The sequence below is a fragment of the Pipra filicauda genome, unplaced genomic scaffold (genome assembly GCF_003945595.2).
Source record: "Pipra filicauda isolate LSUMZ 115617 unplaced genomic scaffold, ASM394559v2 scaffold81_size6448238_pilon, whole genome shotgun sequence".
In the NCBI taxonomy this organism is placed as follows: Eukaryota; Metazoa; Chordata; class Aves; order Passeriformes; family Pipridae; genus Pipra; species Pipra filicauda.
This window is the reverse complement of record NW_024104998.1, coordinates 2,393,190-2,419,494: the sequence shown is the minus strand read 5'-3', so window position 1 is coordinate 2,419,494 and position 26,305 is coordinate 2,393,190. Positions and strand designations below refer to the sequence as shown.

The following is a 26,305-nucleotide window of genomic DNA, read 5'->3' as shown; positions in this document are numbered from 1 at the left end:
ATTTTGGAAGCATAGGCATGTATTTGTATTTCTTGTATTTTCCTGTAGAAATAGGATATTTTTTCTTTCATATTGCATTTTAAAAAGGACAAAAAAATAATTTTATCAGTTGAAATAGGGTTTTTTTAATATTTTTTTCGTAATTTTTTTCCTTAAATTGTGTGCATCAATAATTCTATGAATTTATTTAGGAAAGAGTTTACTGTTGTTTAAAAGAGGAAAAAGAAAGGAATGAATTCTCAGAGTTACTTTTTTATTTATGCTGCATTTGTGTATATGTTTGTCTTAAATTTAAGCGTAATATTTTTTATAAATGTTTATTCATATAGTGCTTAAAACATTCCTACAGTTTCTATAGGGTATTGAAGGCGAGCTCATTGTTTATTAATAAAACCCTTTGCAGTGTTCATGTATTGCTGTCCAATCTTTGCAGGTGCTGAAGAGAAAATTTTGGAAGAGTTTAAAGAAACACACAATGCCGACTCTCCAGATTTTCAGCTCCAGGCAATGATCCAGGCTGCTGGCAAGCTAGTACTGATTGACAAGCTGCTGCCAAAACTGAAGGCTGGTGGCCACAGGGTGCTTATCTTTTCCCAGATGGTGCGCTGCTTGGACATACTGGAAGACTACCTCATTCAAAGACGGTGAGAGCAACAATATAATACAATTATAAATAAACTGTGCCTTCCTCAGTGGCCACAGTATTTAACATGTGAGTAATCCATAATGAGAAAGGATGAAATTCAAACACTACAGTATTTTCTGTAGCGATTTGATTAAGGGAAGGAACATACCTGTAAGTTGCAAGTACTGAGATTTTTCTGTCGAATGAATACAAAATTACTTCATATGGAGAGCTTTAAACCTCTTAGTGTACTGCTCAGCTAAATGTTTTGGTGGTTCTAGAGTTTTGTAGCTTAGGCCTAAATGTTTATTTAATTTCTTAGAATGAAAGTCTGTTCTTTACCAAAAGGTGCAGAGCAGAAGACAAAGTAGGATGTCTTTTACTGATGAAGTTAGCGGATACAGGAGCAGTCACTTAGTTTATTGGAGTTCTTTTGACCCTATAGTAGCATATGACTCTTTTTTTTTCCAATTTTTTTAAAAATTGCATATTCTTCTAAAGAAAGAATGCAGCTGCAGTAAAGCAATCCCTAAAATGCATCTATTTTTCAGGTACCCATATGAGCGAATTGATGGCCGAGTAAGAGGCAACTTGCGTCAGGCAGCTATTGACAGGTTTTCAAGACCTGATTCTGATAGGTTTGTTTTCCTGCTGTGTACAAGGGCAGGAGGTTTGGGCATTAATCTTACTGCTGCTGATACCTGCATCATTTTTGATTCAGACTGGAACCCCCAAAATGACCTCCAGGTAATGTTGCAAGAGATGATTTTATTGAAAATTTTTCTTTGCCTTTTTGCTGTGAAATTTTCTTCATCTACAAGAGAAATTATCCATTATCACTCTCTTGAAAGCATAAATATTATTATTTATATTGAAAACAATAACTTTTAAAGTAAGTTCTCTGTGTCAATTATTTTAAGTTTGTTTTTCTTCCTTTTGTGACCTGTAACTGAATATCTGCCTTTGTTTCAACAGGCTCAAGCACGATGTCACAGAATAGGGCAGAGCAAATCAGTGAAAATTTACAGATTGATAACAAGGAATTCTTATGAAAGGGAAATGTTTGACAAAGCTAGCTTGAAGCTGGGCCTTGATAAGGCTGTGCTACAATCTATGAGTGGAAGAGAAAATGCTACAAATGGGGTGAGAATTAGTATTTTAAGGTGCACTGTCAACAAATGCTATGAATGTGTTAGACTTTTCTTGCTTGTTTGCATTTTAGCTGGGGGACAGTGGTTTTCAGATGGACTACAGCATATATTTTAAATTAGGGTTAATTAAGGGCATTGGCTACGTGAACTGGCTCAGCCTATCTAATGGCTCACTTATTGCCAAAAGGGGGCAGGTGGAGTCATGTTCCCTCAATCCTGATCTGTTCTTGTCATTCCACCCTTTACATTGTGTTGATCCTGGCACTTTATGGAGTTCTTCTAGTTAGCTTTTGCTGGTGTAGCCTTTTTGCTTTGGACTTTCTTTGCTTTAGCTTTTTTGTCAGGTTAGTAAGTTAAATCTGCTCCCCGGAGGAGTTCAGCAGTCATCAGAGCTAAAGGAATTCAGTGACAATGAATTATTAAGTCGTTTAAACTACTTGCATAACTTCGCCCTGAGAATTTTGTTGTTTGTATTCTTCTTTAAAAGGTGATTTCAGCATGAATGTTTAATTGACCAACACCACGTTATTGTAGAGTTTCATTTCTTAAACTGCCAAATAAGAGGACAATCAGTCTGATTGTGCTGTCAAATGAACACATTGACCGGTGTCAAAAAAAAACCCAAAACCAAAAACAAAACCCCTCTCTTATGTGTTACAGGTGCAACAGCTTTCTAAAAAAGAAATTGAAGATCTTCTTCGAAAGGGGGCATATGGTGCTCTGATGGATGAGGAAGATGAAGGGTCTAAGTTTTGTGAAGAAGATATCGATCAGATTCTCTTAAGGCGAACACACACAATTACTATTGAATCTGAAGGAAAAGGCTCAACATTTGCAAAGGTGTGCATTGAAATTCAGAGGAAAATAAATAAAATGTGACCAGAATAGATGGAAGTAGTATTAAGTTGCCTTCTGTGTCTATTTATTTTTTCACTGTACTTGTCTCAGGTATTTTCCTTGCAAATGTTGGGAATCTGTATTTCCAGCATCGATATTTTCCAAGTTTACCTTCTTTCTTTCTTGATGCTACCATTTTATAAGTTCTAAGTAGTGTATTTGCTAGAGAAAAATAGGTATTTGTTGTAGCATGTAGTTAAGAAACCAATGCATGTGTTTTCACATTTATTAGGCTAGTTTTGTTGCATCTGGGAACAGGACAGACATTTCTTTGGATGACCCTAATTTTTGGCAGAAGTGGGCGAAGAAAGCTGAGCTGGATATTGATGCTCTAAATGGAAGGGTAAGAGCTTTATGATTGTTCCTAGTACAACTAAATTGAGGATTTTTCCCCTCTCCTAAATTTCTACATTTTCACTTTTATTTTAGAATAACCTGGTTATTGATACACCAAGAGTAAGAAAGCAAACGAGACTCTACAGTGCAGTCAAAGAGGATGAACTGATGGAGTTTTCAGACTTGGAAAGCGATTCTGAAGAAAAGCCTAGCACAAAGCCCCGTAGACCTCAGGACAAATCACAAGGTTATGCAAGAAGTGAATGTTTCAGGGTGGAGAAGAACTTGTTGGTTTATGGGTAAGGATGTACAAATATACTGATTGTGGCTAAACATGTGAAAATACAGAAATTATATATAGTAAATAACTCATCCTTCTCTTGGACACATTCACATCATCTCTTACTGTATAATGTTTGCCTCATTATGCTGTATACATGCCAGTGAGATTTTTTTAGTTGCTATATATATATAGGTTGTTTATATATGTGTTATTTAGTTTAAAGTATCTGAGTGTCTATCAGATGGCTATGAGCTCACTGGTATGATAAATAGTTTTGCAATGATGGAATGCTTGTTTCTGGTTTCTCATAGCGTAAATATTCTCGAGTTATCGAGTTCTAATCTCTGTTTTCTAAGTGTTGAGGAGAGTAATAAAAGTGTATTTATAAAGAAAAATGTAGTTCTGAAATCAACAGTCAATCTAGAGGTTTTCAACACAGATTCTGGTATTTTGGCACCACTTAAATTTTATACTTTATATTTTTCCCTATTGAATGTGTCAATTTGAATTTTATCTCTTTTCAAACAGGTAGCTATATTTGATTGCTGACACATTGGGCTTCAAAATGATTGTCTGTATTTTAGGAAGTAGAATACAACAATTGCTAATAATGGATTTCAGAATCAAACTAGGAATGATTCTCCAAATCCCATGATTGTAGGGATTGGTTGAGTTTCCTATTTGTAGCTTACAGGGACCATTAGAGTTAAACATATGTACTTTATTATTTTGAGTGTAGTTCAATTGCAGCTTTACGAGCAGTGAACTTATTGCCTGTTCTGTAAAATAAACATTCTTAACTCTTTGGTGCTGGAGGTTGAATTCCCTGACGTAATCTGCAAATGCAAAACGCATTAGTGCTAACACAGGAGGTCCCAACTTGCTTGGTACCAGGAGTTAAATTGAAAGTCACAAATTAAAATACCAGTGCCCTGGCTGTTGTATTGAACATATTTTTCTTATAGCTGGGGTCGGTGGACTGACATCCTCTCACACGGGCGCTATAAACGTCAGCTAACAGAACAAGATGTGGAAACCATCTGCCGGACTATCTTGGTGTATTGTCTTAATCATTACAAAGGGGATGAAAATATCAAAAGTTTCATCTGGGATCTGATCACTCCAACTGCAGATGGGCAAACTCGAGCTTTGGTTAATCATTCCGGTATGTCTACCACAATCAAATAATGATGCTAGTAAATAGGAAAGAATTGCTTCAGTCATGCTATGTATTTAGTTTAAACTATAGCCATTCTGACATGTCGTAGGATCTTGTCAGATTTTATGAGTAAGGTGGGCTTTGACTTGGTCTGTACTTAAAGGGGAAGTCTCCCTCACACACTTTGTAGAATGCAGTGTTCTTTTCCTTGAATCAGTTTTAAACAAATATTCTAGTATAAGTTTTAACTGGCACCTACTGCTGGAGTTAATATCTTTTAAATTGCCATAAATCAGAAAGCTTGTTTCCTTACAGCCATTCAGATTCATGAGAGTTTTTACAAGAAATATTTATATAACACCATTTTCTGGCTAGCACTCTGAATTTTTGAAATCTTCACACCTAAATTTGCATGAAAGTTTTGGTTGATTTTGTTACTTGCAATTTTCTGTACTGAATTATGTTGCTGTTCAGTTCTTGGTGGTTGTGTTGCCCACAAAGTAATTAAAAATAGCAGTGATACTTAGCTTTAAATGTATGTTTGTAATGTAGTTTGGGGTGAGAGTTTTTCTATTCGGATTGTGTAAGAAATATTTGGGTTTTATCTAGGTCTGTCTGCACCAGTGCCCAGAGGGAGGAAAGGGAAGAAAGTAAAAGCCCAGAGTTCACAGCCAATGCTGCAAGATGCCGATTGGCTCACAACCTGTAATCCAGATGTATTATTTCAAGAAGACAGCTATAGGAAACATCTCAAACATCACTGTAATAAGTAAGTACTAATAAATGTATCATTTAGAGGTTTGGGGTTTTTTTTAACTACATGCTTCTGAAAAGTCCGCAACTTAATTTTGATATATTTAATAGAACACAGGGCCATTTAATAGGATGTAAAGGCCATTATTACTTTTTAATTTGGTGATAATCATCTTAATAGATATCTGGATACTTCTGTAAGCTCTTTATGACTGATCAGCACAGTTCTGAAGAAAATTGTTGTCTACTTATTAAGTAAGAATGGAATCAGATGAAGTTATTATTTTTACCATAAGACTATATTCCTACACTGTCTATTTCTCTTGACAATTGGCTATCTTTAAACAAAAGCTGTTTGCTTCTTATGCTTCTTGTGGGGTCTCTCAGGCTGATGTCCTTATGGTTCTCTTCCTTAGATGTTAAACTCATATATCCAGTTTCCAGAGTTTCTTGTAGCAGTTCACCTATATGTGGGCATATCTTTTCTCTTCATTCTTTTTCTCCCTTCCTCTCTTGCTCTTCACATTATACAGATTATTTATTTTTTTTTCTCCTTTGAGATGAAATTTCTCACTGAATTCTCTTACCTGAATTGATTTGTCCTGATTTGATTTCTGAAATTCTAACATGTTACTAAACTGGAAACCTTTGGGGATAAAGATCATTATATTTATTTTTTTTTAATTGTTACATGAGACTCTCTTACCTGTTTTCTGGCTTTTGTTTCATAATATCTTATTTTTATGTCAGGTTCCTTTGACTCCATCTCAGTTTTGCTACTATATTATCCATTATAGACACTGAACCTACCCTTGTCCCAAAAATACCTCATTTTAGAGTTGAGGGGTCATTGTTTGCTTTTGGTATTTGGGACATTTGGTTTTGTTCTTAAATTTCTACTCACTGTTGTATATATACCATACAACTGTAATGCAGTGTTACTGAAAGGTTGTCATTACTTTTGTGTTTTGAATATGTATTGTGTCTTATTGATGCTGTTTACTGGAAAGAAATTATTGATTTGAAAAGTACCTGTGGGCTGTCAATAGGGGGTGTGATGTGAAGGAGGAAAGGCATTTAGGGGATTTATTACCTCATTTCCAGATGCTAACCAAGTTTAATTCTCAGCTGATGACAACAGATACTCATAGAATTCCGTTAGCAAGCACACTTCCAAATAAACCTTTTTGTGATTTATTTTTTTTTCTGAACTGTTACTCAGATCTGTTATTACACTTCACTTGCTCTTGAAGTAATAAAATTCTTTCCTGGAACATTATTATAATCTTTCAGGTAACATGTCTTCATTACTTGTTATATCAGTTTGCAGATCAGACTTCAAATTATTTTTTAAAATATTGCTTCTTTAATAATACAATTACAAGGATCGGGAAGACTGGTAAATGTGCAAGAATGTTTTCAGTTGCTATCTTTTTCCTTCACTTCCCAGATCCACCAGGACTAAGTGAATTGTAGAAGCCACATGTTTAGCACAGGTAAAATCACACAGAGGTGGAAGCCAGTTAATAATCTGAGTAATTTCTTTCAAAGGTACCAGTAGCAGTTGGCTTTATAAGAACTGATGTCCTGTTCTTGTGTACCATGTATGCTGGTTTAATGCATAGGACTCCTGAAAGATTCAAAGAGCCTCTGGTTTTTGGTTGATCTTGGGTTTTATTTCCTGCTCCTCCTCTTTGGCTTGATGTAACAGCTGCTATTGCTTCATACTAAGATGATAGAGACCCTCAACAGCTTCTTTACATAGCCACACAGGGAGCAGGGACACCTTACTGGTCCCAGTTACCGTGCGTACAAAAAGAAACATGTCTGACATGCTTTGAATTGCAGACATGACCTTCATTCAAATCCCTCCTCTTCGAGGTTTGATTGAGTAACACGTGTGAAACCGGGTATTGCTCTAGTTGCATCAGGTCTCTAATGAGGAGCTCTCAAAACTGGTGGTGGTCTAAATTTTTCATGCAAGTGGGTGATCAGATTACTGCTTCCCTGGTCACCCTTGCTATTCCAGGAGCAGCAGCAATTTGACAGTTGCTGTGTTGGATTTAAATACAGTGAGAGGGCAGGCTGAGTAATCTCCATCTTAGCCAGTACTGGTTTTACTTCGTGAACTAGGCAGCAGGGGGTGCCCTGAATTGGGTAAACATAGGAGAGCAGGATTATTTTCAGGTAGATACTTTTTCTACAGAAATGACCTCATTTCAAGTCTCCTTGAAAAGCCAGTCTGCCATTCTCTCTCCTGCCAGCTTCAAGTGTGACCACAACACCTGACAGTGCTTCCACAAATGACTGTAGTATTGCAGAAATGGGGAAAAATAAACCATGAAGATTTTCACTTCCTTGTAGCAGTTAAGTTGTGCATAGGTAATTAAATAGCAGTTTGAACTATAAAGAGTAAAAATAGTTAATATCTCTCAAGGGAAATGGGGGATTATTTTTCTCCCCCATTCTCAGAAGCAAAAAGTTGTATAATCTGAAAAACCTGACATTCCATATTGAGGGTTTATTGTAAGGTAGTAAAACCAGATTTTATATCTCGTTTATTCCTACAACTTCTGATGTGCTTCCAAAAATGGTATTAAGGCAGCAGCTGAGGAAATTTTATGAGATAATGAAGCAGAACAGTTACTGAAAGCCATCTGCTCAGTTGTTTACAAACTTGCTTCAATACTTCAGAGGCAGTGGTAGAGTACGTGTCTAAACTTCACAAGCTGCACTAGGTAGAACTAAATGAAATGCGCCGAGGCCGGGCTGAGCTGGGTCCCTCTCTGTGCAGTGTAAGCAGTTGCCAGGCAGGCCTGTTGGAAGCCAGCAGAAAGCACCACACAGAGGTGATTATGTGCCACCATCTGTCACGCTTCAAGCCTACCATACAGCATGGCTAATCAGCCTTGGCAGGATGATGGATGAACAGCAGCAGCTGCCAAAAGCCACTGTTGGCAAACAGTCCTGAAGTTAAGAACTTTTTCCCCCCTCTGCCTTCCTCTCCAGGGTCCTGCTGCGTGTCCGCATGCTCTACTATCTACGACAAGAAGTTATAGGGGACCAAGCAGACAAGATCTTAGAGGGTGCTGACTCAAGGTTAGTGCAAGTGCAGGTTTATTTTTTGCTTTATGACACTGGCTTTTATAAAGTACACATACTCTAATAATGCAACGTTTAAAGGTTGTCACCCTTTATATGTGTTTTCAAGCAGCCTTATTATTTTATCAAGCGCAGCGGGCAATTTTCTTGGGGGAGGAAACAATGTGGGAAATGACAGAAGTGGATTTACAGGTCTGCTAATATTGAGGGATTATTCTATCACAATTTAAAAAATGAAAAAAATACTAAGACTTTAAATGAATCATATTTAGATAACCATTCCACTCCCAAAATAGCCTAATGTTGGGGGTTTTTTGTTGTGGGTTTGTTGGTTGGTTGGTTGGTTTTTTGTTTGTTTGTTTAACCATCCTAATTATTTTTTGGGATATTTCAGTTTCTGTGTTGGGTTTCAGGGTGTTTTTCCCCCCTCAAAGTTAATATTTACCACTTGGGAGATTGTTTTTATTTTGCTTTGGTTTTTTTTGTTTTGTTTTTGGTTTGGGTTTTTTCCCCTTTTTTTTGTTGTTTGTGTTTGTCTTGTTTTGTTTTAAAATCTTTGTCAGTAATACCTTTGAGAAAGTATATAATGCTGTCTTCACAGTGAGGTAGATGTGTGGATACCTGAGCCATTCCATGCCGAAGTTCCTGCAGACTGGTGGGATAAGGAGGCAGATAAATCCCTTTTAATTGGAGTTTTTAAACACGGTAAGTGATGTCTCACTCTGAACAAAACTCAGTTGTAAAGCTTTCAGTGTGTAGGACGGTTCAGTCATAATATTAACAAGTATTGTTCCAAAGAACTGTTGGCTTGTATCTCCCTTTTTTTCTTGCCTGCATTAAAAACCTAATATGAGCTGTAAATATCAGATGCTGTTTTTAAATGTTTGCAGAACATTTGAGAAGAAAACATTACTTTCTTGGCTGTAAATAAAACAAAGCCATATTTGTTTAAATAATAGCCAAATAGTAAGATAGATCTCCATAAACTTTGCTTCCAGCACTGCTTCACTTGCTAACTCTGCCAACCAGTGTCAAAGTGGACGGTGGGCTTAACCTCTGCTATTAATCTGTACAAGTGCCTCCTGGGCTTTGTTCCAAGCAATATTTCACAAATGTCAGTGTTGAGAACTCCCGGCTCCCTTGAGTGGGATGCAGCCTTGTTAACTTTGAAAGGCTGGGGATGCAGAGCTGGCATGATATATACAGTGAGCGATTCCTGATTATAATCCCAATTCTCTGGAGGTCGCAGAGGTATTCTCAGCAGCCCAGCCTGACTAAAGGGGAGAATGATGGCTTATAAAACCTTTCATGATTACAGTTTGGCTTGAGGCTCTACAGCAGTTAGGAGCAGTGTGTTGTAGTACAAATCCTAATTGAATTGTGCTGTTCTGCCTATGTACAGCAGCTCTGTGTTGTGGGCTCAGCTGAGGCAAGTCTAGTCTAAAAATCATTTTCCTGCAGTGCACTGTTGGGATCTGCCATTTTCCATCTAGTCAACTTGGGCAGTAAAAAAGCAAACAGCAGTTTGAAAACCATAGAGGGAACAGTGTCATCTTACTGACATGCATCATCCTAAACCTAATAAGACAGGTTCGTTGGCCTTATGTATAACCCATGTATACAGCATTTTTTCAGCCTATATTGAGGGTTCCAGCAGGGCTGGAGCTATAGAAAATGTGTATGTGTGTGTTTCCATTCACATCTGTGTGTTTCCACAGGCAAGTATCGAATGTAGAGATCCAGTGCAAAAGTCATATAGGAAACTTCAAGTTTTTCGCTTGTGAAAGGTTTTTGCTTAACCTTGTAACAACATTAAATTCAATGCTTTCTTCACTATCTTCCATTCATTAATGTTATTGATGGGAAAATGTTTCTGTGCTGATGGATTTTGCCAATATGAACAATTTCTCTATGTGAATGAAGTGATTGTTTGCAGCATGGTGACAGCTCCTTTGTTTTATTTAAAAATAAATAAATGAATCCAGGAAGTTGTACTTCTAGTGCCTAAACCTGTTCTACTCACAGTTGGTCATAGCTTTTAAAAAAACATTTGTCTCCCACTCTGCATGCAGGTTATGAGAAGTACAATTCTATGAGAGCTGATCCAGCACTGTGCTTTCTGGAACGGGTTGGCATGCCTGATGCAAAGGCCATAGCTGCTGAACAGAGAGGGACAGACATGTTAGCAGATGGCGGTGATGGGTAAGGAGGACATGAAAAAATTAATAAACTTTATCGGCATTGTATATGTTGGCATGAGTTCATATGTCATATTTTACTTACATGTTGCCTGAGGATATGAAGTGACCATATGATGTTCAAAGTACATAGAGTGGTTTACACAGTTGAGCATGAAATATAAATGTGTAACTTGGTACACCATACTGGTGGCATTTGTAGCTTTTTTGCTTCTGTCCAGAAAATCAGCCCCCCTCAAAAACAGTATACTTCTTGAAAATATTTCATCTAAATATTTTATAGGGGTGAATTTGACAGAGAGGATGAAGATCCAGAATATAAACCAACCAGAACTCCTTTCAAGGATGAAATTGATGTAAGAACTTCCAACTTTCTGTATTTACAAATATATATAATTATAACTGATTGTCCATATTTATTTTAATGTGCAGTTCTTAGCTTTGAGAGCTACCAGATAAACACACCTTACAAAGATTGTTTGCTGCTCTACTTGAGAAATGACGTATTTTTCTTCTCAAATGATGACATATGGTCAAAACTGAAAACTAAAATAACTTCTGTCTTCTCCCCAAGGAATTTGCAAACTCACCTCCAGAAGACAAAGAGGAGTCCATAGAAATACACTCAAGTAAGGCTGTAGCAAAGAAATTAGGAAGGCAAAAAGGAATTGTTTAGTGAAAGGTGGACTGTTTATATTACTATGAGGGGATAGGTGATGTTTTGGGGCAGTACCACAGTAAACTTTTTACTGCCAAATTTCTTCATGCTTCACGTTTTACAAAACAATTATTTACTGTCTTTAAATAATCCACATTATAGTTCTCTGGATTTTTAATTACATAGTAGAAACTGTGATGGTAAATACCGGATGTTTCATAATGCAGCCGTTGATGGTTTTGCTGAGATAATCTTGGAAGTTACAGATCTGTTGTTTCCTCAGTATGGAGGAAAACTGCCAAGTTTAAGTGAGAATAATAAAGTGGGAAATGATAAACATAGGTGTTTCCTCAGAGGGAGAATAATATTCTTAGTAATGTATTTAAAGATGCATTGCATTAATTTAAGTACCTACAGTGTTCATAATATATTTGAATTCATAACACTGAATAATAATGCTTGATTGTTATCTCTAAATGCTTCACAAGCATTTCTGAGTTCTTAGAGTTGGATGATTTGATTCTATTTTTTAATCTCCTACCAATGGTTATCCTGTTTCTAATTTGTTGTGCACCATTATTAGAGGCACATGTTCTTATCTGATAAAACGGGATCCACTTATAGCCATAGAAACTTTGAAATGTTTAGTGTTGGTAATACTTCTCTCTTCTCTAGACAAGCACAGTGAAAGCAATGCTGACTTAGGCCAACTCTACTGGCCCAACACTTCAACCCTGACTACTCGTCTGCGTCGCCTCATTACTGCCTATCAGCGCAGCTATAAAAGGCAACAAATGAGGCAAGAGGCACTAATGAAGACTGACCGCAGGAGACGTCGGCCTCGAGAAGAAGTGAGGGCACTAGAAGCAGAAAGGGAAGCTATAATAACTGAAAAACGACAGAAGTGAGTTTCTCAGTGATACCTTTCTTTAAATGCTGTTTGAGCTTGCGTGTCACCAGTGATGCTCTTCTGTTTTGAAAGAGTAACTAAGGGGGATTTGGGGCATCTAAACTATGTTTGGATTCTTGTTTATTTGGTGGCCTCACTTCTCTTGCTTCTTTCTTGACTAGATGGACAAGAAGAGAAGAAGCTGATTTTTATCGTGTGGTGTCTACTTTTGGAATTATTTTCGATCCTGTAAAACATCAATTTGAGTGGAACCAATTTCGAGCATTTGCCAGGCTTGATAAAAAGTCCGATGAAAGCTTGGAAAAGTATTTTAATGGCTTTGTGAATATGTGTAGACGAGTGTGCCGAATGCCAGTCAAACCAGACGATGGTAAGTTTTAACTACCTGTGGAAATCAACATGACTATTGACAGTGGAACTGTTGAAACTTCCTGCCCAGGTGTAACAATTTTAATATAAGTGTACGTTTAATCCATGTTAAACAATACAAATTGATGTCATTGCAGAACCACCTGATCTTTCCACAATGATCGAACCAATCACAGAAGAGCGTGCTTCTAGAACTTTATATCGCATAGAACTGTTGCGGAAAATCCGTGAACAGGTTCTCCATCACCCGCAGCTGGGGGAGAGGCTAAAACTTTGCCAACCAAGTTTGGACCTGCCAGAGTGGTGGGAGTGTGGTAAACATGACAAAGACTTACTGATTGGTGCTGCTAAACATGGAGTCAGTAGGACAGATTATCACATTCTGAATGATCCTGAACTCTCTTTTCTTGAGGCTCACAAGAACTTTGCTCAAAACAGAGGGACAGGCAACGCAAATACTGTCTCTTCTGTAAACCCTCTGGGTGCTGGCTGCAGTCAAACACCACCTATTGTCCCATCCACACCAGTACAAGAAGAAAAGACTATGGAACAAACAGAGTCTAAAGCTGAAGGGTCTGAAAATGCAGCAGCCAAAGAAAAGTCTGATATCAAAGAGGAAACTGATATTGCAGATAAGGACACTAAACCAGACTGTGATGCTGAGGCTGAGCCTGGCTCTGTTAAATGTGAATTGAAAGACATAGAAATGAGTACAGATGTAGATCCAAAATCTATTTCTGAGAAAGGTTCGGAAGAAGATGAAGAGGAGAAACTGGATGATGATGATAAATCAGAAGAATCCTCCCAACCTGAAGGTAATGCATAGGTCAGATGAGTTCTGCATGTTTAACTGTGAGTCCCAGAGTTGTTATAGCCAGCTGGTAAGTGGCACACGTGGTGCCATTATGGAGTGTGGGATGGCCTGTAGGTAGCAGTTCCTCTGCCCTTCCATATATCAGGTGTCTAGATAAGCTTTCATAGGAACCATCCAGCATCAGCAGGGTATTCCCCCACAAGGGATAATTTTCAAGAGAGCTTGCTCAGCCAGTAAGCATGGTCTCTGTGCCAAATGCAGAAGGCTAAGGCTCTGCTGTAGTAATTACTGAACAAAAGCCCGAGTTAGAAATGTTGTGTCCAGCCTGGTTGCCTTAGCCTGTCTAGTTAGGTTGACATTGGATGTTAATGCCTGGTCATGGTTGTTATTCAGCAGGAGCAGTTTCTCAGGGTAAGAATTTTGATGAAGAAAGCAATGCCTCTATGAGTACTGCAAGGGACGAAACACGCGATGGATTCTACATGGAAGATGGTGATCCCTCTGTGGTTCAGCTGCTTCATGAGAGAACATTTGCCTTCTCTTTCTGGCCTAAGGTTGGTTAGGGGTAGAAAGATATGTCTTTTTCAATATAACAACAAACTTTGTATGATACTTCTAACAGGCAAGAGACTATTTTCTGTGAACGATTGTGGAATAGCACTTTATGCCTCTATTTCATACAAATTAGCAGTGGAAATGAAAGAAATTGCTTTGTTGAAAATAGTGTCATTTATTAAAACAACAAACATGGCAGATGTGAGTTCTTCATAGGGTCCATAACTATGTCAGCAACATCCCACCTCTTGCACCACTATACAATTTTGAATTATGAATTTTGTCTCCAGAGCGATCTGCAGCATTGAGAAATGAGACTTTCTACGATCACCACTTTATTGTGGGGTGAGGAGGTTGTAGAGAAGAGTTTTGGTGACCTACATGATCTAAGCCATTATGTAATGTTGACAGATGTAATTGTATTAAGGTATCCTGCAAACATAAGCTGCAGTTTTAGATAGGATAAAGCTGTACCTTATTTTGGTAACAATGCAGAAAATTATCTAGTATAAAATGTTTTTAAAAATGCAAAACTGTAACCTTGTAATAAATCCATACTTAATTTAGTACTCTCCTTTGCAGTAAGGGGAGAGAGAAAAATAAAGTAGTAATAGTCTTAAGCTTACTAATCACCATAACAGGGCCATCTGGTTTGGGGTGGGGGGGAAGGGGGAGCATGGCGGGAGGACCTTGCTCTTAATAGGCTTATTTCTGGGGAAAGCAAGCAGTCTGTTGCAGCTGCTGAGATTTGCTAGTGGCTTTTGCACTGTTTTGCTGTTCAGGAAGCTAACTGATGCTCATATTCCCTAACCAACAGTATTTCTCGTAGTTTGGAAGTTTCTACTACTTCAGGCACATAGAATGTGCTTGAATACCGAAATGGAAAAAAATCAAATAATTCTCCTCTGCTTTCGGAAGTATTTTGGAAACATGGGCTAAAATCTTATTCCAGTCATAGTGTGAAAGTAGAACAGAAAATCCTTCATCTGTATAGGTTCGGCATAAGTAGACTAATAAACATAATTAGAGATTTTTAGTGTACACGCTTCAGTGAAATTTGAAGTGATAATGGGCGTGGAATGAAAATTGACATTCATTAGATGTCCCTAGGTTGGTGCCCGTTTCATAATGTTGAACTTTATTAATAGTGACGCTAATGAGGATCCACTTCCTAGGACAGAATTTCAGATCCAGCCTCTTGGATCTCAAGAACTGCAGCTTTAAGATACTGATTGCAGATGTTTTGATTTTCCCCTCCTAACTGTTGATTTTGCTAACTACTGAAGGTTTGCAGTGTAAAACAACAGTGAGTTTCTGTTAAATTTTTCAATTAGTACATTGTCACACAGAAAACTTGGTCTCTTTTTAGTTCTTGCTCCCCCCAATATAAGTGCAACTTTTAAATCCTAGTGGTGTTTTATTCTATAAAATTGTGTGTTATCTTCTTGTAAGGTGATCGGTTTATCCTAATATGCAAGCATAGTTGTTTTTGAATGTATTTCTTAAGCTCTGGAAACTGGATTGCATCATAATACTCATTTGAGTTTAAAAGGTGACTTCTGCATTTAAGGTTCATTACATACTTTTCCTTTATGCAGGACCGAGTAATGATCAACCGATTAGACAACATCTGTGAAGCAGTGCTGAAAGGGAAGTGGCCAGTAAATAGGCGCCAGATGTTTGATTTCCAGGGGCTCATACCTGGGTATACTCCAACAGCTGTGGACAGCCCTCTACAAAAAAGGAGTTTTGCAGAGCTCTCCATGGTTGGTCAAGCCAGCGTCAGTGGCAGTGAAGATATCACTGCTTCTCCTCAGTTATCAAAGGCAAGCCTGCATCTTTCTCTTTTTTACAAAGAACATTTTATCTTGCAGGTTCTTCTTCTGCATAATACAAAAAAATAGCATGTCTTTAAATAAAATAGGAAAAAGGTAAAAGTGTTTCTTTTAATAAAATGAAGGCTTTGTTTTCAGAGTTATATGTTTGGAGTTTTATTTTAAATTGAGCATAGCAAACAGGGCTTTGCTAATGCTTGGAAATGCTCATTTTTCATTAGGAAGATGCACTCAATTTATCAGTTCCACGTCAGAGGAGGAGGAGACGAAGAAAGATTGAAATTGAGGCTGAGAGAGCTGCCAAGAGGAGAAATCTTATGGAAATGGTTGCCCAGTTACGTGAGTCTCAGGTGGTCTCAGAAAACGGACAAGAAAAGGTTGTAGATTTATCAAAGGCCTCACGAGAGGCAACAAGTTCTACCTCAAATTTTTCGTCTGTTACTTCAAAGTTTATCTTGCCTAATGTCTCCACACCCATGTCTGATGCCTTTAAAACTCAAATGGAGCTGCTGCAAGCAGGTCTTTCACGCACACCCACAAGGCATCTACTAAATGGCTCTTTAATAGATGGAGAACCGCCCATGAAGAGGAGGAGAGGAAGGAGGAAAAATGTAGAAGGGCTTGATCTGTTATTTATGAGCAACAAACGGACATCGTTGACTGTAGTAAGACCACAACCTTTTTCCTTTTTGTCTCATATTTGTTGTTCTGTCTCTGGTACCTCCTGAATGTGTTTAAAGTCTTGTTATACTCTCCCTATTAGTGACATACAGTTTTTGCCCAACCACGTTTTTCTTTGTTTAGAGCTGTTACTACTTTTTGAACCAAACAAAATGCTCACATCAAGATTTTACTCTAGCAAATTATAGCTGAGTTTTAAGTAGCTCCTACTTTCAAAATTACTTTCTTTTTTTTTTTAACATAATATATGTCAACAACATACATTTTGAGGCTTCAGTATGTCATCCTTGCTGTGTTGAAAAGGGAGGGGAGGGTCTTGAAGGACATTGACTAGAAAGACACAAAAACTGCTTTGTCTTTAGCTGTATATTCTTTATTGTTCAAGGATGCTAAATTTACAAAATTTTCTAATGCAACAATATTGCTTTACATAGTATGAATATTTAAACCCCATTAACTCTTGTGTATGCAAAATCTGGAACATTTCGGTCAGTCCCTGAAATTATTTCTTCAGCTGTTCTCTTGAAGTGAGAATTAATACAGATGTTATTGTTTTCAGGAGGATGCGGAAGTGACCAAAGCTTTTGAAGAAGATATGGAAGCCCTACCAGCAAGGAACATTCCATCTCCTGGTCAATTAGACCCAGACACTCGCATCCCCGTAATCAATCTAGAGGATGGGACCAGGCTGGTGGGAGAGGATGCTCCGAAAAACAAGGATTTAGTTGAATGGCTTAAATTGCATCCTACTTACACTGTAGATATGCCAAGTTATGTACCAGTAAGTATGTGATTCTAAAAGCGTTGTTCTATAGTATTAATGGAAAAGTTAGTTTTACAGATGTCAGAATGAATTTCCTCACATTGGACATAGTCATTCGATTTTGTAACTTGGTTTTCAGTGGAGGTTTTCTCTTTAGCCATCCTTACTAATGTATCTAAACACCCAAGTGGCATTAGGATGTTTGAGTTGCTTTTCCTTTCTTAATATTTGTGTCTAACAACATTAGAACAGCGTTTGTCAAGTTCTGTAGAATTTCTTCATCTGATACAAGAAAAATTTCTCCTGACATAATCTGAGAGTAAAGTAATTGACCCCTTCTTAAAATTGTTGTGAAAAGGGGTGCTGTGATTGGTGATTTTTGTCAAGAAAATGAGAAACTAAAAAGCAATACATTTCTCTCCTTTCCAGAAGAGTGCAGATGTGCTGTTTTCCCCATTTCAGAAGCCGAAACAAAAACGACACAGATGTCGAAACCCTAATAAACTGGATATAAACACCTTGACAGGAGAGGAAAGGGTACCTGTTGTAAATAAACGAAATGGAAAGAAGGTAAAAATTAAGTTAGTTCAGTTAAGGTCTTTAATAATGTCTTTTCATGTGGAAAGCAGGCTTTCTACTCCAAACTTTTAAACAGAAGGTTTAATAATTTGACACTGGCAGTTACTCGTACCGGGCTGTGCCACCTGGTTCCTTTAATTCCTCCTTTGCTCTTCTGATATGTTCATATTAGTCACTTGAGTGAATAGTTGATACTTTTTGAACCTATATAGCACATTTTTTCCTTACATCAGATTTAGATTTTATTACCAGGCCTGCCTAAGCTGCAACACTTAACTGTTTTTTTAAAACATGATTTTTTTAAAACATAATTTTTTCAACTCAGATATCCATGTAGTTCTCCACAGTCTGAACGGAAAGTCTTCCCTGCTATCCCTCAGAGATGAAAGTGCACAGAGAGAAAATGTCCATATAGGTAGTCGTTTGGTTTTGTTGTTGAATTTTTGTTAAAGTATTAACCTTGTCTCTTCCATTAGATGGGTGGAGCCATGGCCCCTCCAATGAAGGACTTGCCAAGATGGCTGGAAGAAAATCCTGAATTTGCTGTTGCTCCAGATTGGACTGACATTGTTAAACAGTCTGTAAGTGAAACTCTCATTCCATGCTTCACTGTAGATTATAGCACAGAAAAGTTGAAGGTTTTTTAAATTGATCATTAAGTCTTTATCTCAAAGTTGGTTTTGAGAAAATTGTAATGTCTGTGTAGGAGTTAACCCAGCTCAGGGGGGATGGTGATAGGAGGCTGCTGGAGAGTGGGGTTGAAATATACTCAAAAAATCAGCCACAGTTAAGGTAGCCTTCAGCATTTGTTCTGCATTTTTTTTTTTTTTATAAAAAACAATCCTTAATAAATACAGGTATTTGTAATTAGGAACTATTAAGAAAATTTTTGTCATATTCATGACAGAAATACATGTCATTGTCTCGATAACAGGCAACATCAAAGGAATAGGTTTTCTGCCTTTTATTTTACAACATTTGTTTGAAAATAAAGGATAAAATTTGCAAGTACTCAATTTAATAGAATATTACTAACTGAAATTCAGTATGAATTACAAAGATATGAATTCATGACTGCAGCATATCAGGTTGGTTTTTTAATGAAGCTACGGAGTTTCAGCATGTATTGTTTTACTGTTGTGTTTAAGTGTAAAAAAAATCTGTGATCTTGCTTTCTTCAGCTTTCCTTACATGTTCTGCTGCCATTCACTTTAGTAGCTAGCTAGTCACCATTTGCCAGGGTGAAAAAAACAAACCACTTTTGGAGTATGCTGAAATCCCTTCTGTTTCTTCCATCGTCATTAGTTAACTGTTAAAAGCTATAAAAGCTAAATGAGAATAAAGCCTGCTTTTTGCCTCCCCCTTTCAGGGTTTTGTTCCAGAGTCCATGTTTGACCGTCTTCTCACTGGACCTGTTGTGAGGGAGGAAGGAGCAAGCAGAAGAGGAAGAAGGCCAAAAAGTGAAATTGCCAAAGCAGCTGCAGCAGCTGCTGCTGTAGCATCAACTTCGGGAATCAACCCACTACTTATGAACAGTCTGTTTGCTGGAATGGACCTCACAAGCCTACAGAACCTACAGAACCTGCAGTCTCTCCAGCTCGCAGGCCTCATGGGCTTTCCGCCAGGGCTAGCAACAGCTGCTGCTGCTGGAGGGGACACTAAAAATCCAGCTGCCATGTTGCCTCTGATGTTGCCAGGGATGGCAGGATTGCCCAATATGTTTGGACTAAGCGGATTGTTGAATAACCCCATAACAGCTACTACTGGAAATGCCACTACTGCTTCCGGTCAAGGAGAGACTGAGGATGGTGCTTCAAAAGCTGAAGAGAAGAAAAATGAGAATGAAGAGGAGAACAAAGACTCTGAGAAAAGCACAGACACTGTTTCTGCTACTGACTCTGCGAATGGATCTGTCAGTGCTGCTGCTGCGGCAACTACCGCCACTGCCACCACTACTACCACCACCAACACTGGATTGCCCACAAACCCTCTGGCCTTCAATCCTTTCCTGCTGTCCACCATGGCTCCTGGCCTCTTCTATCCATCTATGTTTCTACCTCCAGGACTGGGAGGATTGACTCTGCCCGGTTTCCCAGCACTAGCAGGACTTCAGAATGCAGTGGGCTCCAATGAAGAGAAGGCTACTGACAAAACTGAAGGAGCTGCCTTTAAAGATGAAGAAAATCTCGAAGGCAGTGATGCAGAGGAGAGCCTTGATAAAACTGCAGATTCCTCCGTTTTAGAAGATGAAATAGCACAGGGTGAAGAATTAGACTCACTTGATGGGGGGGAAGAAATAGAAAACAATGAAAACGATGAATAACCAGTACCAGTTACAGTTAAAGTGTTTTAAACTTTTGACAAGTGGTAGTCCTACTGTTTACACTCACAGTTAATGTCCATACTTAGTTTTTATAAGCTGTTCTGTAACATAGTGTAGCAAAAAAAAGTTCAAGTCATGTTATACAGATGTGTCAAAAGGTATCTTGGTCATTAAGTATTGTGCAGTGCATTATTTATTATCCCTAGGAGAGATGAAATTTGAGAGGTGATCATGTCTTTTTAAGGAAATTGACATAATGCTCTGCTTTTTTTTCTTTTGGTACCATTGGTATTATGAATAAGCAGCAATTTTTAATCAAGTGGCACTAATAGAAGGAAGTGCTGCTTAAAGGAAGGATGAAGTTATATATTTAAATTTTTTTTTTTTTTTTTTTGCTGTGAAGGTCAAGATGAAATTCACCATACATATCGTACTCGCGCTTCATTTTGACTGTATGGGAGTTCACCCGCTCACATGCGCGCACACACCCACACACACACTCTCTCTCTGACAATCTTCATGATAGTGTGAATGTCTCTGTCTTGAGACGCAGCAATAATAAGGCAGCTGTTGAATGTGAAGAGTACCTTTTGGAAATTAACCCACGGAGAAGGTTCTTACAGGATAAAGCTACAGTTTAATCGTCTCGTGATCTTGTAATGCACTGGTATAAACAAAAAGAAAAAAATCAGGTACCTTTTTTAAATTAAAGGACTTTGTTACTTTAGCCACAAAGCTAAACAGCATTACCTCAACTCTAAACTAGCCTTGAAGTTTACAGACATGACTTTGTAAATGTATTGTTTTTCTTTGTTGTGATGTCTTTTTATTTTTTTTCTTTGGAAACTGCTATCATGTAAGATAAGATGTAAATTGCTGCCAACTGTAGTAATGATACTTTTAATAAAAGTGACCCATGATATGCAGAGATGTAATTATAGAATGTAGTGTTTAGGGACATCAAAACTGGTGTTCACTTTCTGTATTTGCATTTGTGGCTTTTTTATAGCATTTTCCTGCTATATTCTTTATAGATTAGTGGCTGTAAATGCTAAACTGATCGTCTTCAGGGGACTAGGCAGGAAGAGAAACCTTGAATTGCCTTCATATTTTCCACTCTAAGTAACTCTACAGAAATGCACGCTAAAATCCCTACTTTACTCCTTCAAAGGGGCATGAGAGACTGAGAATACTTTAAATGTGTTCAGCATGTGATAATGTGGTACACTAAAGAACAAAAGGGCAAAAGAAAAATGAGGCTTTAATAGGCACAATATCTAGGTCATTTATCCTTGGTTAATGGGTAGAAAAACACAATGCTGTAGTGACAGCAAGGGATACAAAGGCTCTGTGGTATCCTGTAGACCAGAGCTTGTGATGCCAGAAACCACTGTGTCAAACAACCTACATGAAACTAAAACTGACCCACTTTTCATAAAAACCAGTGTCTCTTCTGGAGAGCTACCGATTTGTACCCTTTTGTGACCTTTTGATATTCGAGATAATGTACCATTTGAGAACTTCTGTTTTCACGGTGTTGTCACCTTGACACACACATACACAACCAGCTCAAAAGTGAGGATAAAAGGTTAGATTTTCAGTGGAGTACATAAAAAATTGGCTATTTCAGAAGCCAGCTGTGGGTGGACCCCTATCTTTAGGACTAATATTATCTGTGCTTTTGGAATGCTGGAGAGCTGCAAACCTCACTCTCATGTACACTGTGAATTTGCACAAGAGCTCAAATGGACAAGTATTGCAAGGGCAAAATTTGGTCCCAAGGGGGACGTATGAAAAGGGGTGAACTTGGCTTGAAAGGAACATTTCATAGACGATGAAAGTAGATGAGAAATGAAGGCTTAGGAAGTGAATTTTGTGTGAATGAATCACAGGCACGCACTGTTGAAATGAATAGATGTCAGGATGTCTTGTACTGCCACTTAAATAGATCATAGGGAGTTAATGAAGGTCAGGAAGGATTCCCCCCACCATGTACATCACAGAATGGTTGACAAGGTGTATTATTCCTGCCTCTTTCTAAAACATCACACGTAAACCGCGATAAAAAGTGAGAGGCTGAAGGCCAAGGTACATTAACTTGATCAGGTGTGTTACATACTCTGTTGAATTCGTTTCAGCTGTTGTTTAAATGCCATGTCTTATTTTTTCTCCTACCTATAGAATTCCCACTATAAGAGTTGGTAGGTGCTTCCCGTTGTGCGTATTCCATATACTGTACCAAATAACCTCTTTTCGTTTTTTTTTCATTTCAGTTTTATAATTCCCAGAAAAGATTTACACGAACTAATGATATCCCTTGAGAGGACCCTCTTTAATTGGCAAGACTAGAAATTATATTGTTAAATGCCATACTACGTCCCTTTCTCCGCTGTCAAAATGGGGAAATTTTGTAACCGCCTATTTCTGCCTATAGGTTTTTGACATGAAAACATCCAAGTTGTGATGTAGAATGTCCAAGTGACAAGTGAGTGAATCTTACCCCTAGGACAAGGATCTTCCATGATGGTATTACTCATCTGCCTTTCCTACTCAAAGAAAATTGGAGAACTGCTGCAATGGAATGAATGCCATGGGAATGTGAGAGCCTCTGTGCTTTCTGAACAGCCTTGCTTCCTACAAGCCAAACAGACCCCTCACCTGTTGAAAAGATGGTGACATTTGATTTTTGGAAGGGATATGAGCCCCTTGTATGAAAAACGAAGTGGGGGGATTGCCATCTAATGTCCGAGAAATGTATTACATGAAAATATGAAGGTTTTTCTTTGATTTGACAGAGTTTTACATGTTAATTATTGCAAATATTCTTACGGAGTTTTAAAGTGTGTCTAAATGAATAAAAGCTTACGTGAGTAAGATGCACAGATCAGATACTATTCTGCACTTGATTCACATCTGGAGCACCCTTTCTGTCTGTCTTGATGAGGAGCCTTTCATTTGCCACCAACCATTTTTTTTGCTGGACCTCCTAATGTTCATGGAAATGATAATGGCATTATTGAGGAATATAAGTTACTTTCTCTGTTACTTTTAAGAAGCAAGTACCTGTGTCAAAGTACAGCAGTGATCTGCATGCTATCACAGCCTGTTCTGTGTGCATCGTGTGCAGAACTGAACAACAAATCTGCTCAAGCTATTACAGACATATTTTTTAATAAGGGAGAAATGGTTCAAGTGTGAGTGTTGAAAACTGTCACTGATGAAATAGTGGACAAATTCCTAAACTAGTCGCAGGTATTTTCTGCCAGCTTCAGTCTCGTTTCATATTAACGTCAAATATCAAAGTGTACTGCGTATTGAAATAACACACTTCTGTTGAGGACCTCTGCCATTAAGCACTTCCTCATTTGAGAGGAACTTAAGATTGAGGGGAGGGGTGGGGGTGGTATTCAGTTGTATTTTTAGTATTCAGCTTCACATTTAATTTTGTATGGTGAACAAAATTGCTTGGAGCATTTAATACTTTTGTTGCTCTGCACCACGTGTTTCAGCTACCTCTGAATCCTTAACATCGCGGCTGGGGTCCGATAATGTGAGGGCATGAGGGCTCTTGGTCCTGCTGCCTCCAAACTCTTCCCTGGCAGCCTGAAAGGTGCCAGCCCATGAACATTTTCTGACTCTCCTCAGGGGGAAAGAGCGCTGACTGCACATTTTGCTTCATGTGCTGTGCAATAACCTCTTCTACCCCTCTTTGACTTCAAGTGATGATGCCTTGGAGAGACCTGAAGATTACTTCTTACATAGACAGATGATGCTTTGGGCATCCAGTATAATCACTGGCTTGAGTCAGCTGTTCTGAGGAGATACATGAAGGAAATTAAACTTAAAGATGGACAGTTGATGTGATCATAGTTTGATGGGACTGAGGAAGACCCCCTTCTGAATGCAAGGTGAATGTCCCAGCTCAGTCTGCATGCAGTTTTAGATAATAGATCTGATGCAAAAGAGCAAATATTTAGGGTAAGAATCTATAGTGCAAAGTACTTTTTTTCTAAAAGGGGATAAGTCCGTGTCAGTGAATGTTTTTGTTTTTCCACCTTGTACAGATTGCTGTCAGCACTGGTAAAACCATCAAAACTCAGTCATTTGAGCTATGTCTGTTGCAGTAGCTCAATGCAGGTAGTTTCCAATCTGTTACTTGTCCTCCCTCAATCTTTGCTTAAAAAATTCATATATCGGTGACAGCTGCAAGTCAGGCACTTCATTAAATCCTGGTAATTGTAGTTACATAAAAAACAAAACCCTAATGCATCCCACCCATTTGGGAAGTTTGCTTGGAGTATGTAGGTGCAAATATTGTTTATTAGGGTCTCACTGCAGAAAATCCTTTTTTCTTTTAGTTCCAGCTTTTTCTGTGTGAGCCTTACTAACCAAAGGGGCAATACTGAGACATTGAACCATGGGCTCATCAATCTTTTGGGCAGTTGCACCCATGAACTGAACGGCAGTCCAACTGTAAGCTTTAAAATGTCCAGTGAAAAGAGTACAGCTCCGTGGGCAGTGTTGGTCAACTGATACCACAGCTTTTACAGTTCTCTTCTTGGATCATGTTTTGGCCTTCCAGTTTTTGGGAAGTGCCGGGAACCTGCGGGCTTTGCAGGCTTAGGAGTTGGGAGCAGCAGTGCCTGGTCTGTGCTATCAGTCTCCTCCTCCCACAGGGCTTCTGCTATTGTTGGGCCTCGGGAAGGATTTGCATATCTGTGAGCACAGAGCTGATGTTCACTCCCTCAGTTCAGAGGCCCTGCAAGGAAACTCCATGATCCTTCCCTTTTCTCCCCCCCACATCCCCCCCCCCACAATCTTTTTTTTTTTTTCCTTTTAAGGGCTAGTAGAAAATAAGAGACTGCCATTGTATTTCACTGCAGCTGCATTGTTCTGCACCAGACAAAGATGGCATATTTCTCTGAACCATAGTTTCTGCTCCTTCAGCCATGGCTGGCTACTGATGAGCAGCTGTGCAGACTCTGAATAGCCTAAGGCATTTCCTAAAACCATTACAAAATATGAATTTTCCCCAAACATGTGCCAAACCCCTCCCAAAAATATGTGGCAGGAGGAGGGGGGCAAAACCTTTGCTCTTTGTCCAGAGTATGTTTTCCTAAAATCAAACTTTCAAGGCATGCCTGCTTTCAGAGAAAGTGTAGAAGTTCTCTCAGACATATCAGTTGATTCGGAAATGACTTAAATAATTCCTTTTTAGAAGAATATTTTAAAAGAAAAAAAAAGATTTTTTTAAAATGTTTTCTTTAAGGCTTTTTTGTGAAGAAAAGAGGTGAAAGTGAAAGATTTAAACTACGCTATATAATTTTGCTTTATGAGCCAGACAGGTGCTTCTAATAAATAGCTAAAGGAAATGTTAAAAATCAGTCCTGTTCCTCATCTGCCATGCATGTGACATTTCTGAAATATCATTTTGGGCTGTCACTGTAAGGACATGTTTTTTCTTCCCAGTCGTCTTCAAGTTCTTCTCAACCAGACTGGCCATCTTCTGCTGTCTCAGTCTGCAGCAGGCTTGCCATCTGCTATATGGCTAATCAATTCACAAAGGTGCTGCTGGGCAGTGCAGACTCCCTGTCCTCTGCCAATATTTTCTGGAAGTTGTCAAACATAGCTGAATTTGTTCTCAGCTGTCACAATCATCGCATTGATTCCAGCTTGTAGCACTCCAGTGACCAGTGAGGTATGCGCTTTGTTTTGCAAGCAGCGTTTGCTCTTTTGTGCTTGTTTGATTAGGCTGGAGCTATTGCTGGAATCTGGGGGAGCGTGTCTCTCAGGCTGCAGGTAAAAGGTGCCCTTTGACTGTTTTAAGTTGCCCGCTCCCAAGTTTAAAAGGTGAGCCCGTGGGCAAATCGGCAGACCAGTACTCCAGATTCAATTTCTAATTCTGTCTGCTTCCCCGAGGCGGTTGCTTTAATTGCAGTTTCCAGTCTTCAGAATGGAGAATGACACTTGCCTTCTTCACAGAGATGTTTTGAGGCTAATGTTAGCAACAATCATGCAGCACTCGTGATTGTTGGGTAAGACTTCAGCTCATCCTTGAGCGTGACAATCTTCATTACATCTCGGGCTGTCGTAATACAACTCCCCCTCAATTAATGGCTGCCACTGTACAATGGCAAACCTGCTACCCCACTGTGAGGTACCAAATCTGTCAGCTTCTCTCCTCTGTCTCCTACTTCCATAGAAAACTGCGTGCCAAGCTTTGGGTCTCGATTCTTGTTGTCCCATTGAGTCCCACTGTCAGGGCAGGGCCACAGCTATTGCTTTTGCTGTACAACTTGCTGTACAACTCAACC

At 38.6% G+C, this 26,305-nt stretch overlaps 1 protein-coding gene across 5 annotated transcripts in view; it reads left to right on the top strand.

Moving 5' to 3' along the window:
• CHD7 (chromodomain helicase DNA binding protein 7) overlaps nt 1-22,873 on the top strand; it is a 131,874-nt gene extending 109,001 nt beyond the window's left edge. For all 5 annotated transcript variants that reach the window (XM_027741665.2, XM_039390393.1, XM_039390392.1 and 2 more), the window contains 23 exons: nt 434-644; nt 1,177-1,372; nt 1,601-1,768; nt 2,437-2,616; nt 2,906-3,016; nt 3,103-3,308; nt 4,258-4,457; nt 5,061-5,220; nt 8,214-8,303; nt 8,908-9,011; nt 10,379-10,508; nt 10,788-10,860; nt 11,079-11,133; nt 11,838-12,066; nt 12,234-12,442; nt 12,579-13,256; nt 13,649-13,809; nt 15,409-15,636; nt 15,867-16,310; nt 16,886-17,107; nt 17,519-17,659; nt 18,145-18,249; nt 19,038-22,873. In XM_027741665.2, the coding sequence (XP_027597466.1) occupies nt 434-644; nt 1,177-1,372; nt 1,601-1,768; nt 2,437-2,616; nt 2,906-3,016; nt 3,103-3,308; nt 4,258-4,457; nt 5,061-5,220; nt 8,214-8,303; nt 8,908-9,011; nt 10,379-10,508; nt 10,788-10,860; nt 11,079-11,133; nt 11,838-12,066; nt 12,234-12,442; nt 12,579-13,256; nt 13,649-13,809; nt 15,409-15,636; nt 15,867-16,310; nt 16,886-17,107; nt 17,519-17,659; nt 18,145-18,249; nt 19,038-19,991 (5,255 nt within the window). In that variant the 3' untranslated portion in view covers nt 19,992-22,873. The remainder of the gene's footprint in view (nt 1-433; nt 645-1,176; nt 1,373-1,600; nt 1,769-2,436; nt 2,617-2,905; nt 3,017-3,102; nt 3,309-4,257; nt 4,458-5,060; nt 5,221-8,213; nt 8,304-8,907; nt 9,012-10,378; nt 10,509-10,787; nt 10,861-11,078; nt 11,134-11,837; nt 12,067-12,233; nt 12,443-12,578; nt 13,257-13,648; nt 13,810-15,408; nt 15,637-15,866; nt 16,311-16,885; nt 17,108-17,518; nt 17,660-18,144; nt 18,250-19,037) is intronic.
• Nucleotides 22,874-26,305: the final 3,432 nt, after the last annotated feature.